This window comes from Chaetomium strumarium (genome assembly GCF_033439665.1).
Source record: "Chaetomium strumarium strain CBS 333.67 chromosome Unknown B0T15scaffold_2, whole genome shotgun sequence".
NCBI classification, from domain to species: domain Eukaryota; kingdom Fungi; phylum Ascomycota; class Sordariomycetes; order Sordariales; family Chaetomiaceae; genus Chaetomium; species Chaetomium strumarium.
Genome location: NW_026944430.1, coordinates 214,981 through 230,977, shown reverse-complemented (window position 1 = coordinate 230,977; position 15,997 = coordinate 214,981). Strand labels below are relative to the sequence as shown.

The 15,997-nt window shown below is 56.5% G+C and overlaps 5 protein-coding genes across 5 annotated transcripts; 2 read left to right on the top strand and 3 right to left on the bottom strand.

The window, feature by feature from the left end:
* Positions 1-2,769: 2,769 nt before the first annotated feature.
* B0T15DRAFT_392689 (peptidase S8/S53 domain-containing protein) lies at positions 2,770-4,215 on the top strand (the record flags this gene model as incomplete). The annotated part of the gene is made up of 5 exons (XM_062864651.1): positions 2,770-3,051; positions 3,124-3,309; positions 3,366-3,538; positions 3,607-3,952; positions 4,021-4,215. 5 exons carry the CDS (start codon positions 2,770-2,772, stop codon positions 4,213-4,215), a joined length of 1,182 nt encoding a protein of 393 aa, XP_062723564.1.
* A 2,079-nt stretch (positions 4,216-6,294) lies between these two features.
* Positions 6,295-7,419, bottom strand: B0T15DRAFT_508315 (uncharacterized protein; the record flags this gene model as incomplete). Its single annotated transcript, XM_062867711.1, has 2 exons — positions 6,295-6,723; positions 6,802-7,419. 2 exons carry the CDS (start codon positions 7,417-7,419, stop codon positions 6,295-6,297), a joined length of 1,047 nt encoding a protein of 348 aa, XP_062723563.1.
* Positions 7,420-8,276: 857 nt separating this feature from the next.
* On the bottom strand, positions 8,277-9,778 carry B0T15DRAFT_391286 (major facilitator superfamily domain-containing protein; the record flags this gene model as incomplete). The annotated part of the gene is made up of 2 exons (XM_062864582.1): positions 8,277-8,669; positions 8,741-9,778. The coding sequence occupies 2 exons, from the start codon at positions 9,776-9,778 to the stop codon at positions 8,277-8,279; spliced, it is 1,431 nt and encodes a 476-aa protein (XP_062723562.1).
* Positions 9,779-11,832: 2,054 nt separating this feature from the next.
* Positions 11,833-14,156, top strand: B0T15DRAFT_84948 (uncharacterized protein). Its single transcript, XM_062871386.1, has 4 exons — positions 11,833-12,002; positions 12,063-12,426; positions 12,476-12,902; positions 12,958-14,156. The coding sequence occupies exons 1-4, from the start codon at positions 11,957-11,959 to the stop codon at positions 13,888-13,890; spliced, it is 1,770 nt and encodes a 589-aa protein (XP_062723561.1). The 5' UTR covers positions 11,833-11,956; the 3' UTR covers positions 13,891-14,156.
* Positions 13,946-15,358, bottom strand: B0T15DRAFT_490387 (Anhydro-N-acetylmuramic acid kinase; the record flags this gene model as incomplete). Its single annotated transcript, XM_062866677.1, has 2 exons — positions 13,946-15,181; positions 15,269-15,358. 2 exons carry the CDS (start codon positions 15,356-15,358, stop codon positions 13,946-13,948), a joined length of 1,326 nt encoding a protein of 441 aa, XP_062723560.1.
* Positions 15,359-15,997: the final 639 nt, after the last annotated feature.

Genomic DNA, 15,997 nt, shown 5'->3' with positions numbered 1-15,997 from the left:
AACCAAGGGCTTCGTGAGATGTGCCAGAGGAAGGTGAGGCTGCCTATGCAAATGCGTTACAGTTTGAATTTGGTCGTGGGCGGGAGCGTGGAGTTCATGGATAGGATCAGATTGTATTATTACTAATGCGTGTCTACCTATACCACTAGTGGCTGGAATCTCGAATGTGCTTGGCCTGACTTACTCTGTGCGCTCACCATGTCTCTTACAAGCAAATGCCAGGGACGAAGGGAACGCCGTATGTCGTCGGTCTCGTCACACATCAATTCCTGGTTGTTTGCATTTTTGAAGAAGCACTGCTAATCTGTAGTCAGACCTAAACAGTCGTTCCGTAGGGGTAGAGCAACACAACCCTAGATGTGTTCTACCTAACCCTACTATCCGCAATCTCAGTTCTGGTTCTAAAGTATTGTGTAGGGTACGTTGCATATTGGCATTTGGCAGCTTTCGATGTTACCGTCTACCGAACTAGAAGTGCCTCTACATTGGTGATACCTCCACTTTCAAATGGTTGAAGTTGGCAGCCATCACGTTCGATAGTATGGAACAGAAACTTGGAATGACACCTTCTGTTAAGACATTCACGCCATGGCTGTGCTATTCATAGCTGCCTAAGACACGACCGAGATACGCTTCGCCGTCTCCTCGTGGCAACCTCGTGTTGTTGGACAACGCCGGCCAGTCATGCCTGATCTGGCAGTTGGTAGCTGATGCACAAGCAATGTCACAGGCTGACCAACCAGAGGATCCGAGGCAGCAAAGCTGCGAAAGCTATCCAGGTGTTTTTGCAGGACAAAGGAACGTGACAATGCCCCTCCATCAGGTTGGTAATTTGGGCAAGTCACGTCATGAACCAAAGAACTGAGAGGTGACAATGGCCACTCCAGATGCAACTTTGACCATTGCTGTATCCGGAAGGCCATCACGATAAGGGCCGGCAGACGCCCCATGCTGGATGCGACGGTGGCTCAGTTTAAGCTCTCCGAGACTCGGCGTTGTGTGGTGGGCTGGACTCGATTCGAGGTGGATACACCTGGGGAACACAGGCTGATTCGCTTGATGCAGGAACGATTCCAAAAATTCCCAATCCTCCCGGAGACCCGAGTCGGTCAAACTCGCTGTTGTTGGCCAGCGCAGCGGACATCACAATCAACTCGAAACATCAGCGTTTTCTGGGCACATTTCTGCCTAGCAACTGGGTAACCCGGTTCTAGGGACGGGAGAGGAATTGCAGGACTTATCTCGGCAGAACCGGCGCATGCACCTACTATCAGCTTCATCTTGCACATGATACCGCAGGCCAAGCCTTTGACGCTACCACCTGCCCAACATGTTGCCCGATGGCCAAATGCTGGCGGCCCCTTTCAGACTTTTTGAACCCCTCGCTTCCAGCATGGATCGGCACTTCTCTCGATTCCTCCACAACACGGGCAAGGCCCCCCACCCGGCTTTAGCGCCATCTCCGAGGCCCCGTCCGGTTGCCGATCGACTGAGGCCAATGAGGTGTTATTGCGCCATCCTGGGCGGCCCCCGCGGACGAGGTTGCACCGAGATAAGTCCAGGGATGGCGTGCAGGGCCAAAACACACCTTACCCCAGATTTTAAACGTTTATTGATTACCGGCGAGCAACCCATCTCCCGTATCCTCAGGGCAACAAGGTGCCGCTCGCTTCACACCCGATATCAGAAAGCTCAGAACTCTCGTCTTGGCGTGGCAGAACAGACCTACCTATGACGGTGCATATCTCCCAGAGCCATTGTAGAAGGTGACGACGAACAAGTTGCATAGCGATGTGCGGGACTGAAGCAAGGCAAAAAGATGGTGCCATGCTAGATCAATCCTGGCCCTGGATTTGACGTTATGCGAGCCCGAACACTTCGGACTTCACGTTATGCGTACTCTATGAGGTGGCTGACTAAAACAGCGTAACAGACCCTCCCCTTGGAATTTCTCCGGCATCGCGTTAACGCCTCTGACGCGCCGGCCGATGTCCTTCTGCCGACCGGCTGCTTCTTGCCTCTGATTTGCCGGTTAGAGTTACGTTGAGCTGCCATGCTTGCATGCTACGTACCTATAACCAAGCTCTTGCCCCATCCCCTGTCCATGCCCGACGGACACACAGTTGCATCAGGCACCCTCTGACCAGTTGACCACATCCACCAAGAGATGGCGCTATGGCCGACTTAAGCCCGTTATGTTAGGTAGAGTCAAGGTAGGCCCATCTACGGGACCTCTACGGGCCTCCGGCATCCTCTTAGACTCTTGGCGCGTCCGACGTGCGGCGGTGCCCGCCTTCGCGAGCTCGAGGAGGTCCCCCTGAACACAGGTTGAAGAGACGCGGGAGCACCCGTTCGGCTGCGCAAGATCTCAGGCGGCGCGGACTGAGAAGCCGAACCGGGAAGGTGTGTCTCATCCGCCTGCTGCCCCTCATCCGCGTACCTCAGTGGCTTTTATGTACGTTCACGGGCGCCTGCCATAACTCGTCAGGTCCGTTCTTGGCATCGACCAAGTCAGCCAAACCCCTATCTTGTCGAAAGGGGCAGGTCACCAACACGCATGGCGGGAACGATGCGGTTGCTGGGTTGCTGGGCGGTTCGCCAATGTCTTACACTCTCACTGTCTCAGCCATGGGGGACACAGCTCGTGGCGGACGGACGGCGAAGATAAATATCACGAGCGGCCCTCCGACCACGAGCACCTCCTGTCTCAGCACCAAGGTTAACACCGTGTCTCAGTCTCTCGTCTCGGTCTGACTCTCGATCAACACCATGCACTTCCACACCGCCCTCCTGGCCCTTCTGCCCGCGGCCCTGGCCGCCCCCACGGCCGAGCCCCTGGACAAGCGCGCCCCGGTCATCGCCGCCCAGGCTGGCCGTGTTGTGCCCGGCAAGTACGTGGTCAAGCTGAAGGAGGGCGCCAGCGACGATGCCCTCGAGAAGGCCGTCAAGAAGCTCGGCAAGACGGACCACGTCTACCGCGGCCGCAAGTTCAAGGGCTTCGCTGGCAAGCTCGAGGGTGACCTTCTCGACGAGATCCGCCGCCTGCCCGACGTGAGCACACACCCCCATGATCCGTCATCCGTCCACGACTGAGAGGCTTGTTACTCACACGGGCTTGAACAGGTCGAGTATGTTGAGGAGGAGGCCGTCTTCACCATCAACAGCTATGTCTCGCAGAGCAGCGCCCCCTGGGGCATCGCCCGCATCTCGCACAAGTCCCGCGGGTCGACGACCTACGTGTACGACGACAGTGCCGGTGCCGGTACCTGCTCGTATGTGATTGACACGGGCATCTACACCGCTCACTCGGTAAGCTATTTTCCGTCTAAAGGGTATTGAACCCCCCGTGCTTACTTCGTGGTCAGCAATTCGGTGGCCGTGCTACCTTCCTTGCCAACTACGCCGACAACTCCAACACCGACGGCAACGGCCACGGCACCCACGTCGCCGGCACCATCGGCTCGAACACCTACGGTGTTGCCAAGAAGACGAAGCTCTACGCCGTCAAGGTCCTTGGCTCCGACGGCTCCGGCACCACGTATGCACCGCCCCCGCCCTTCTCCCTATCTGAGTACCAGTAGTAGTTGACAACTGACGCGTCTCCAGCTCTGGCGTCGTTGCCGGCATCAACTTCGTGGCGAGCGACGCGCCCAACCGCAACTGCCCCAACGGCACCGTCGCCAACATGTCGCTGGGCGGCGGCTACTCGGCCTCCATCAACAACGCCGCGGCCGCCCTCGTCGACGCCGGCGTCTTCCTCGCCGTCGCCGCCGGCAACGACAACGCCAACGCGGCCAACTACTCGCCCGCCTCGGAGGCGTCCGTCTGCACCGTCGGCGCCACCGACAGCAGCGACCGCAAGGCCAGCTACTCCAACTACGGCTCCGTCGTCGACATCTTCGCGCCCGGCTCCAGCATCCTGAGCACCTGGATCGGCAGCTCCTCGGCGACGGTAAGCCCGAATCTAACCTCCTCTACTTATATATCTGTCACAATACTAATATCCGATCCCATTACTAGAACACCATCTCGGGCACCTCCATGGCCAGCCCGCACATCGCCGGCCTCGGCGCCTACCTCCTCGCCCTCGAAGGCCGCCGGGCCCCCGAGGCGCTCTGCAGCTACATCAAGAGCCTTGCCACCGCCAACGCCATCAGCGGCCTCCCCAGTGGCACCACCAACCGCCTCGCCTTCAACGGCAACCCCTCCGGCTAAATTCGCTTTCGGGGGATCAGACTGAATTGAGCGCATGATGCAAAATGAGGATGAGAGGTGAATGATGTTGGCCGGTGATGATGATGACGGAAGGGTTACCGTAGGCCGGGACTTTATGATACGATGGATGACCTGTGGCTCTCAAGCTGGGGAGGGCTTCGCTTTCATGTTCAAAGTTGACGTTTCATGATCGTATCTAGGATTTGGCTCAGATGAGGTTCCTAGATGAGCATATCAATGAGACATGAATTCGTTCGGGAGCTTGTTGGACGGACAGTACCGTGAGCTTAGTCACAAGTGACCATATACTATGTGACGGGCAAGATTTAGCGGAAGGGAAATGTATAGGGAGCTTTCATAGGGGGTTGAGTGATCTATACAATCCAGTATACTATAGCTACAATCTATATGTGTAAGGGGCATAGCTCTGCATTGCCCACAAGTCACACGCCAATGGTACACAATCACCAATCGGTATGAACATTAAAAGGCTCAGAGAGTGGTTAACGCTAGAGCAACCGTCTAAAGTCATACCCTATTCTCATGGACGAGTTGTCCACGGGTTTCAACCAATGTAGTACTAGCTGTAATGGACAAAGGTAGTATGTTCTCCTGCCGTCCTAGTATTGCTCTATGTAAGGTAGTCCGGGCAGCCCTCCCCTTCTTCCGCACCAAAACCATATACGGAACTCCCTGCCTGGCTTCTCAAGGCCTGGACTCGTATCCCCTCCCCTCTGAACTGTTTTCAATCCAAAGACCCGCCTCAACACCGCCTGACATAGGCCGCGATACTCCCATCGGGGATGCTAGCGCACTCGCCAGCCTCGACGGGCAGCGCCACGCCATCCTTGCAGTTCGCAATAGAGTAGACCGTCACTGGGAGGTAGTAAGTACGATATGTCAGTCCTAAATTTAATCCACTCCATGTTTTGCGCATATCTTGTTCAAGGAGCACTCACAGTTACACGCCGCGTCCGCTGCATCAAACATGACGCTCTGAAACGTGGTCGGCGGCCCAGCCTGCCCGGAGCTGGCGATGAAGTACTCGCACCCGCGGACCTGGCCGTCAAAGAAGCCGATTGGGTACGTGTTCCAGTTGGTCGCGGGCGCGCCGGAGCAGTCGTTGGTGTTCCACACCGACAGACGGGCCACGGCGGATCCTGAGAGGGCCAGGATGGCTGAGGAGAGGATGAGGGAGAGCTTGTGCATGGTTGTTGAACGGAAAGGTTGCTTGTTGGGGTGTTGCTGGGGTGGTAGTAGTGATGCTGACGAGGGTGAGGGTGAGCGAGTAGTGGTACACTGAAGCTATTGGAGAAGAAAGGGCAGTGAGACTGGTGATGAAGCATGCTATATATATATGTAAGTTATGTACAATATCCGTACAATACTCCGTACCATTCAATACTCTTTCGGATTTAAGCTAACAGCGGAGCAGTCAACAGACTCAACACGTCGCTAATGTTACGTTCGCTTAATACTAGTACTAGTCTAGTCAGCTCCATAGACAACAATGCCCACGGTGCCGGAAGCCGAGCTTTGTTGTTTATTTTGAGGGACCAGTAAACCACCTCCCTTCCTGCAGAGTTCCAGTGCTGTGGGTACAGATGGCCACGTGATGGGGTCTGAATAGGTCCGAAGGATCGGTCATCAGGTGGCGGAGCACTCTTTGCATCGTGAGCGACGTGGGTTGAGGCTGCCAGCTGAGCTGCAGGGGTTCTTGGCGGCGTTATGAGTGGGCTTTCTGGCCTCGGTAGTTAGGTAGGCGTCTTCGGGGAGTGAAATGGAGCAGATTGATGGACATGGACTCACGGTCCGCAGAGGTGTGTTTAATGAGAGGCGACCACCTGAGAACACCCGCTGTCCGCTGAATATAGTCATTCTGCATAAGACTCCAAATATTTTACCCTTGACGCCTATAATCAGGTCTCCCTTTGGGTTCAACCCCGTTGGCAGTTCCACGGGAGATAGTATGCTCAAATACAAGTGTGCTAACTGTTCCCCGAATGGGTAATGGTGCTAGCATTACAATAATGTAGGCTGGAGAAGCACCCAAAGTCGACAAAGGAACCCGCAAGCTACCTAACCCCTGCGCACCTTGACCACAACCTTGCCGCGGGCCCGCTTGGTGGCGATGCGCTCGTAGGCGCGCAGGGCATCCTCCATCTCGAAGACAGAGTCGACAGGGATGCGCAAGCGGCCCTCCTCGACCAGGCGGGTTAGGTGGACCGCGTCGTCGCGCCGAGGGGGCGTGCTGAACATGATGTAGCGGCGCGGCACACCGCCCAGCCACGTGGGCAGCCAGTAGTTCGACAGCACACTGAACGCCGTCCGCGCGAAACCCTCGAGCGCCCCGATGTTGATGACCGCGCCCTCGGGCTTGAGATAGGCGGGGGACTGGACAAACAGCGCCTGGGAGCCGACGCAGTCGAGTATGAAGTCGAAGGGCTTGTCGCTGTAGTGCTGCGCCAGATAGGCCGGTAGCGGATCGTGTTTCCGGTAGTCGATGAACTGGAGTAGATCACACAATGTCAACCCCTATCCTCGTACATGATCTGATCGTTCAATTCGTTCCAACCAACAACTCACCTCGTCGACCCCCAGACCGCGCACCATCTCCTCATTAGCACCGCTCGCCACCCCGACCACCCTGACACCGCGCAGCTTGCACAGCTGCACCAGCACCGACCCGACCGACCCGCTGGCACCATTCACCAGCACGGTCTGCCCCTCGCGCAGCCCCGCCGTGCGAATCAGCTTGAGCGCGGTGCTGCCGGCGCCATTGATGCCCGACGCGGCCGCCATCTCCCGGCCGTCGGGTCCCCTCACCTCGATACGCGCGACATTGCCCCCCGGCAGGCGCACATATTCGGCCAGCACGCCCCGGCCGGCCACCATGCTTGGGACGTGCTGGAACGCGATGACACGCGTGCCCGGCGAGCGCACCTCGGCGGGCGCGCCCCCGCCCGCGGCCACCACCTCGCCCGAGAGCTCGAGCTCGGGGATGCAGGGCCCGGTGATGAAGGGCGGAAGGTAGGCGGGGATGAGTTTCATGCCCAACTCGCTGCTGTATTGCAGCGATACGTGCGAGACGCGGATCAGCACGTCGGATGATGACGGCTCTGGGGCGGCGGGGGTGGGGATGTTGTCGGCGAGCTCGAGGACGGCGCTCGCGGGGCCGCGCCGTCGGCGGATCCAGGCGCGCATGGTTGTCGGGATGGTTGGGATTTGATTTGTTGATGTCATTTTATCCTGTTTTGGTATTATCGTTCTGGTGGCGCAGAGGAGACTGAGAGGAAAGGAAGAAGAACGAGGACGCCGGCAAGTTTGAGCGAATGAATCAGTAGAACTAGCTTGTGTGATTTAATATTTGAAATGGTTGATTCCAGATCTGGCAGGGGAGACCCCTATGTTCGGTATTGTTTGCTTCGCTTTCGGCGCCGGGGTGCCGTCATTCCCGCATAAGACCCCTTTCGGCGCAGCTCGGAGACATTCTCGGTGGGACAAAGAACGCGATCGTGGACTTATAACTGATCCGAATGCATGGACCAACATACCTAGGTCCTTGGCAAATCTATGTCTCGACGGATTGCACGAGCTAGCTATCGGATGACAGGATGCAAGTTCCCCACGAAATTGTGGCGAACTGATCTATATTGGTCGGTGTGACGCGAGTTGTCTTGATGCACGCCATCGGGCGTTGCCAAGCTGAAACGGAAATGTGCGTCAGTTGACTCAGCTCCTCATCCGGGGAAGGTGCGTACCGTTCGATCCCGGATGCCGCCTTCCTACAACGCCACACCGAACCTCATTCGTAGGTAAGAAACCGGATTCCGTGTGTGACCTGGCCGTTCCACCATACCTAGGTAGGTAGGTAACAATCGATTCATCATGTGAGCTTTGGAACATATTGTTGAGTGCTGTGGCCCTGTGGGACAATAACCAAATATATCTCGACATGTGCCACGGCCCAAAAGGATTCATGAGTCATGATCGGACTCCTTGTGCTATGCGGATATGGTCCGAACCATTGTCCTGAGTGTATCATATACTGCCTAGACATCCTACTGAGCCTCTTCCTCGGCCCGTTGCGCTGCTGCCCGCTTCCGTTCCGCAGCCTCCTTTCCGCCAAAGCTCACCAGCATGCCGATGTCATATGCGGCCTTCAAAATACCGGCAATGATAAAGGCCAGCCCGAACAGGTTGTTGCGCGCCAAGACACCGGTGAGCAGCGGGCCCAGACTCTGGGCAGTGGTCTTGACCACGTTGACGGCGCCCATGATGGCTGTGCGCTTGCTGGGCGGGAGCGCGGCAGCGAGGAAGGCCGAGCGCGGTGCGACGTCCATGCTTTGCGTGCTGGCGCGCAGGATGAGGAAGGTGAGTGCCAGTGGCAGGTCGTCGGGGACCGCGATCAGGGAGAGGCAGACGGCGGACGGTAGGTGAGTGAAGACCATTGTCTGGGTTCCAAGGTTTATGAGAGCCTGCGTCAAGGAGTAGTAAGGGAGTGGGTTGGTAACGATAGGCTTACCTTGACGTTGCCAATGCGCTTGGCGATTGACGAAGCCACCAGCATGGACGCGGCTGAGATGGCGCTGGTGGAAAAGAATATCGTGCCCAGCTCGCCCTCAGGCAGACTGAACTTGCCGCGGAAGAAGTAGGTCATCCAGGACAGCGATGCGAGCCCGGAAGCGAACGAGTCCAGCGCGAAGAGGATGAACAGCCGGAGCATGAGTGACCACAGATCTCGCTCGATCGACGCAAAGATACCCCTCCTCTGCCGCGCAGGCTGCTGCTCCGCTTGCGCTGAGGGAGCAGAATCTGCTAGCAGCGGGCGTGTCTCTCCACTCTGCGCCTCGCCCTGCACCCCCGTGTCTTCTTCCTTGGCCGCTTCCACGTTGCTGGTCAGGGCCAAGGCCAGCATCAGCTTGAGCACACCAACGGCACCATAGACGGAGAAGATGATGCGGCAGGCGGGGACATAATCCCAACCGTGCAGCGACTGCAGCAAACCTATGGTCCACCCGCAGGCCAGTTGGCCCAGTGCGGTGCCGGCCGTGCCCAGCAGCGAGTACCAGGCAAAGACATCCGGCAGCTGCTCGTGCGGCGTCAGGTGAGCGAGGGTCGATTCCTCGACCGCGCGGAAGGGCCCAATCTCGTTCCCGCCAGGGCTGATAACGCCAAAGACAGCGGCGGCCAGCAGCAGCCAGTAGTTGCCAGACACGGCAAACACGACGCCGCTGCCGGCCATCAGCACCGACCCCAGCGCCAGCACGGCCCTGCGTCCCATGGCGTCGGCAAAGAGCGTCAGGAAGAAGCTGAGCACGACATCTCCCACGAGCGTGAGCGTCATGAACAGGCCGATCATGTCGTCCGCGATGCCGACGGCGGACAGATAGCTTGCCAGGATGAGCGTTGAGCCGCCGTAGGCGAAAAGGCGCACAAAGCGCTGCGCGCAGAGGAACTTGGCGTCTCGCGACGACCGCCACATCGTGACGAGTCCGAGCTCGTCGAGCGTGCGCGCGAGCATGCCCACTGTTTGCGGCGGAGATCTTGCTGGTTCGGCCATGATTGGAGTTTCAGACCTTCATTTTACGACGTGATTATCATTTCAACTGATGTTCTGTAACGTGGTTGATAAGCGAATGCTCCAGACAAGCGAATGCTCCACAAAGTTGCACCTATATAACAAAATGTATATCAATCCCACCAAAACCGCTTCAAACAAATGAAACTACTCGGAATCGTCTTCCTCAGACGTTTCCACAACTATCTGACAGGTACGCGCATTATGGCCAGGTTCGCCGCAGGTGCTATAGCGCCGCGCGCGCGTCTCGACCCTCGGCTTCCGACCACTACCCGCCCGTGTTTCCTCCTTTATCTGCACCTCAACCTCTCTCTGACCTTGCAAGTCCTTTGCATCTTGTATAGTAAGCAATCCTCCTTGTCGGAGCCGTTGTTTTTTAGCCCGCCGACGCCTGCTTAGTGCCTTATTTGCTACTCGGAGGCTTTGGTTCTCTGCTCTTAACAATGCCAATTGATATATAACCTTAGACGTCCCTTTCGCAAGGATATCAACTGCTCTTAAAATCTCGGTTGGAGAGCTATTTTGATGCCGGGCAATTCGATTCTTGATAAGGGCGGACTACGAGGAGGCTTCGGCTGGGTTGTTTGGGGTCTTGGAAACCCAGGTATAGGCACTGCTAGGCCGGGAGTTCGAAGGTATTGGTGTCTTCAGACGGATGTCGAGCTGGGAGATTACCTTCTCGGGATCAAAAGGAACGAGTCCAGTACCTCGAAAACCTCCCTGAATGTTTCCGGGCGTTATTGCTACCTGGTAAGCTACGAGGAATATAGGAAAGAAGTCTTCCTTGGTGATATAGGTTATACTTGCCTATATTATTGCCTCGATCTGCTTGCCGTATGCTGTCTTGAGCAGGCTAAAATACCCAATATCAAGCGGCTGGAGGATATAAGATGAGTGTAGAGGCATATAGAGCGTAATAATATTGTTCTTGTAGTAGAGCTCGAAGTCGATCGAATGGTAGCTATTATGGCCGTCGAGGACAAGAAGGCGATAAACCCTAGTTGTTTGGACTCTGGTATATATGTCGAAATGCTTGATCCAATCTAGACCTCTCTTATTGCTAGTCCAACTATTTTCGGATATCGCGATAACCTATTCCTTTGGCAATAGGCTGCCCTTATACTAAGAGGAGAGGTAATATTTGCCCTGGACGATAATAAACGGCGGGATTGCCTAGCCAATAGTATTAATACCCTAGATCACTATTGCCTACTCCTGATTATTAAGCTGCTTTGACTTTGCCCTGCTATAACGTTCGGAGCTTATAACAACCATTGAGGTTGCAATAACGCCTATTAGAAACCTAGTCTCGTCGAAGTTATAGATGTCTGCCTCCTAGATGCTATACTTCGCGATTGTATTCTATATAAGCGTAAACCAGCTCCGAATAATTTCTAGGTCTTTATATTAGGCCCTCTAGTAGTCGTATTTCCGATTGAAACGCATAATAAGCTCGGGGTGCTGTTTGACGAAGTTGTATGCCCAATATATATTAACGTATCCCACATTGCGTTTGGCAAGTAGTCGATTTGCTATATCTTCTATACTAGATAAGCGGGGAGGAAACCCTTTAGAATCTAGGTCGAGAATATATTGAACAATGACCGATTCTTCTAAATTGGTCAACTTCCGTAAATTGGCTGGAATATCGCATCGTGATTATATACTACGCCTATAACGGCTTAGCTTGGTATAATGAACCGTATAGATCTTAGCTGCAGCTCTTAGGCTCAAAAGTCTTTCTCAAGAGCTTGGAGGGCTAAGATTATCTGGCGTTCGTCGTCTTTTGGATGCATATTGGGTTGCAAAGAAAATGTATGCGAGGAGAAGGTGTTATGTAGGCGCGGTGAAGTGGAGCATTCGCTTGTCTGGAGCATTCGCTTATCAACCACGTTACGTATCAGTATTTTTATAGAGGCAATGATCTGCCCAGCGGCGCTCTTGGAAGCCAGCCGCCCGCCAGCTGGCGAGTCCGGTCGCTGTTGAAGCTCGGAGCTCGTACGAGCGACTCTCCCCCGAACTTCGCCTTTTCGGATCCCTACGACCTACATGCCATCAGTCAACATGGCAAGACAAAAATGCTTAACAACAGATCACTAGGCTACAATTCATTCTGTGCACGCCTCGAAGACATAAAATTATCGTTAGGTCGTTCTGGAGATGCCCGCAAATCGCCCCCGTCGACTGCTGCGGTCCTCAAGAGCATGTATGTCCACAGTCTGTCTCCCCCGTATTCTGTGATCGTTGCCTGACCAATCCAATCAAGGTGATTTCTGCCATAAACGGCGCATCAAATGCGAGGGAAATTTCGGCGTGGCCAGCCGCTGTCAGAACTGTACAGATTTCGATGTTCAATGCACTTTTGATCGGCCGCTCAGGAGAGGCCGAAACACACCACAGTCGACACGGGCAGTTGGGCAGCTTGGCCTCCCTGTTCCACCAGAATCTCCACGTCATGTCGGCAAAGACAAAGGCCAAGGCACCAACGGAGGGGTTAGAGCAAGCACTAGCCTCCATGACGATGAGAGCACGACGGAGCCATTGAGCCCGGCATGGGAAGCCTTTGCAAGTGCTTCCAGCTCGGTTCTGAAGCGCTTGTTTTCGGTGTACTGCGAGACTGTTTACCCGATGTGAGCCAATGTCTATCTATTCGTCATCTCCAGCTAACAATATCTTGAGCTTTCCGTTCTTTGATCCGGTCAGCTTCCAGCAACGACTGGACGCGCTCGAACACACTCGCAACCGCGCATTCTTCTGTTCTGCCATGGCGGCTTGCGCGCTTGCCTCGGCCAGAATAAGGGACGGTGCACCTGCTTCTGCCAGGGCTGGAGCAGGCGCTGGCAGAGAACCGGCCGAAATGCCACCAGAGATATTCTTTGCCGCTGCAGAAGAAGCCCTCCCAAAGGACATCCTTCAATGCCACGACTTCGACTACCTCAGGGGCTATGCGCTGCTGGCGCTCACGAGCATACAGGATGCAAAGATAGCGGCGATGCACAAGTACATCGGCTATTACTTCACCATGCTTGCCATCAATCAGTGGCACGACGAGTCCAATTGGCCCACCGGTCTGCATGCTTCTGAGAGAGAGGAGCGTCGGAGACTAGTTTGTGCCTCGGCCCTTCACAATCATGTGGCATAGCTCCCACTAACGGTCACAGTATTGGTCCATCTATACACTAGACGTCTATTCCTCCATCATATGGGATGGTTGCATCCACTTCCAAGAAAGCCATGCCAGAGTCGAATACCCCACTGGGCAAACCGACCTCGAAGACAGCTCCAGCTCAACCGAACCTGCCCACTGGATCGTGGGATGGAATTTCACGACCGATCTTTATCGTATTTTGGAGCATACGGTGAGCCGGCTGAGGTGTCGGTCATCCAGGTTCAACTGGCTGGGCGACTCCGCCACCACCGGGTCATTCAGCGTTTCGAGCCAGGTTCGAGTCGCGGAACTGTACGCCGTGTTGCCCGATGTCTTCAAGCATCTGCAACCGGCGACCGGCGACCCCGAGAGGGACATCTACGGATTCCAGGCGGCCAACATCCAGGCAACCATGGCTCTCCTCCGAATGGCCTACCTTTCTTTGGATGTGGATATCGACCTGGAAAAGAAATGCTCCGTCGTCAGCGACGTGCTGTCCACCTTCCATCAGGTCCCTAAGCCCTATTTGAGAGCCATCAGTACGCCTCTGATCTATCACATCGGCGGGATTGGCATCATCCTGGGCTCGGTCATGGAAGGGCCGCTGTCAGAAAGCTCCTGTCGGCGCGTCCGGGACCTCCTGCTTTCGATGGCCGTGCTGCTCGAGAGTCTCGAAGCCTTCCTCCATCGGAGTGCCGGCGCCGGCCAAAGACTCCGCAACCTCGCGTCGCGGCTGGAGGAGTACATCAACCTTCGGTCAACCACTCATCCCGGCCAGACGGCGGCCGTGGCGGGGCCGTCAGAATTACAGGATGCGTTACCATCCAGCGGGTGGGAAGGCTCTGCAGGTGTGGCGGACCTGTCGCCACAGTTCCAACTTCCGGACGATCTCTTTGAGGACTGGACATGGCCTTTTGTTACCACCAACGGCTACTTATCCTTCTGAGGGATCATGCAGGATGGTGGGAATATCTATCGTGGTACTCTCATTACACGCCGTACTACCACCTATTACTAAAAACCTCGCCGTTCACATAGTTCACCATCTCCCTAACCGGCTCCAGCTCCGGCAGCCCTTTCCCAAACAAGATGCCCTTCCTCATCACGGTCCGGTAGTTCGCGCCGGGGTTGACCTTCCCCAAGACATACAGCCTGCGGGTCTCGACACGGTCCGGCACGGGAATGCTGCGTCCGACGATGGCCTCCATGCCCTGCCAGGCGAAGGTGACGGCCTCCTTGGCACCTCCCGGAATGCCGGCCTCGTCCAGCGTGAACATCTTGACGTGCGGGAACTGCTCCCTCATATACTCGGTGATATTGGGGTTGTAGGCCCCACCGCCGCACATGAAGACCTCGTCGACCTCACGGTCCCGCGGCGCGTACCGGCGCCAGTGGTCGACGATGGCCTGCGCCGTGATCCGCGTCACAGTCGCGACCACGTCGTCCGCGCTCAGGCCCCGCTCGGCCCCTTCCCGGATCAAGTCGTCGGCCAGCGTGTCCCGGAAGACCTCGCGGCCGGTCGTCTTGGGCGGGTCCCAGCGGAAGTAGGGGATCCGGGCCAGGAAGCGGTCGACCATGTCCTGGTCGACCGTCCCGCGCTTCCCCATCTCGCCGTCCTTGTCGTACTCGCGCTCGCCGTGCGTGTAGTGGCGCACGACGGCGTCGATGAGCGCGTTGCCCGGCCCGGTGTCGAAGTCATAGGCGCGGTCGGGGCCTTCGGGCGGGACGAAGCACACGTTGGCGATGCCACCGATGTTCTGGCACGCCCGCAGCTTGCCCGGGTGATGCAGCAGCAGCGCGTCGAAGAAGGCGATCAGCGGCGCGCCCTGCCGCCCCGCCGCCTGGTCCGACACGCGGAAGTCGGTCACTGTCGTCACGCCCGTGCGAGAGGCGATGATGGTGCCCTCGGCCATGGTCAGCGCCGATCGGGGAACGCCCTTGTCCGGCATGCTCGCAAGCCAGATCGTCTGGCCGTGCGAGCCGATGGCGTCTAGCGTCTTGATGTCGACGCCGTTGGCCTCGCAGAAGTCGATGGCCGCCGCCGCGAATACCTCCCCCAGGAGAACGTTGACCTCGGACAGCTCGGACGCGGACGTCTTGTCGTGCTTGATGATGGACAGGACGCGCTTCTTCAGCTCCAGGTCCATGGGGATCTCGCCGTACTTCAGCAGGGAGAAGTGCATCGGCGAGCCGGGCGTCTCCTGCCGGAAGTGGCACAGCGCACAGTCAATGCCGTCCTGGGTATTGCAGCTCCCTTTTCAGTATTCTGGGTTCCACGGCAATCCAGTGACGCGGTGTGGTAGTAGTGTGGACAATACACTCACCATAGACGTGCCGCTGTTCATTCCAAGCACGGTGAGGTCTAGGGGCTGGCCACGGCGGCCGTTTGCCATTGGTTCTGATTCTTGTGCCATGGCTGTGTAGGAAGCGTGAGGACGAGGAGAGAGCGCTGAATTCGGTTCAGGGTAACAAGCGTGTTCATGCCAACTTATCATGGACCCGGAAAGTCCCAGCTCCCAGCTCGGAGGCGCTCAACCGGCATGGGTCGGCCGCATGATCTCGCTGTGGGCCTCTGCATCGGCTTTCAACTTTTGTTGGGTTCTTACTACTAGTCACATGTCCGATGGGATAAGCGGTTACCCGGGTGGTAGGTGTGGCAAGCGGGATCCCGAACGGCGTGGCGGCTACGAGGTTGAGCGGCTACACGGCAACGCGGCTACACGGTTTAGGGGCTTGGACATCCACTTTCGGCAGCAACAAAGCATACAGCACGAGTCAGCTGCTGCTGCTCCACACCCGCTTCCAAAGTCCAACTCCCCGGGTTCTGGGGATCCGGGGACCCGCACGGCAATGACAATCCAAGTGTTGGTTGTGGGTTCCCCAGAGTTCCCCAGAGTTCCCCAGAGGCTCCTATTCCTGTTCGTCAAAAATCCAATGAGGAAAGGCGAGAATGATGCTTGCTCGGTGCCTATATAATATGGTGGCTTGCAACCCGTGAGATCACCGCATCGTGCTCTTCGCCCGCTGACTCTTCTGTCGCTTACACTCGTGCA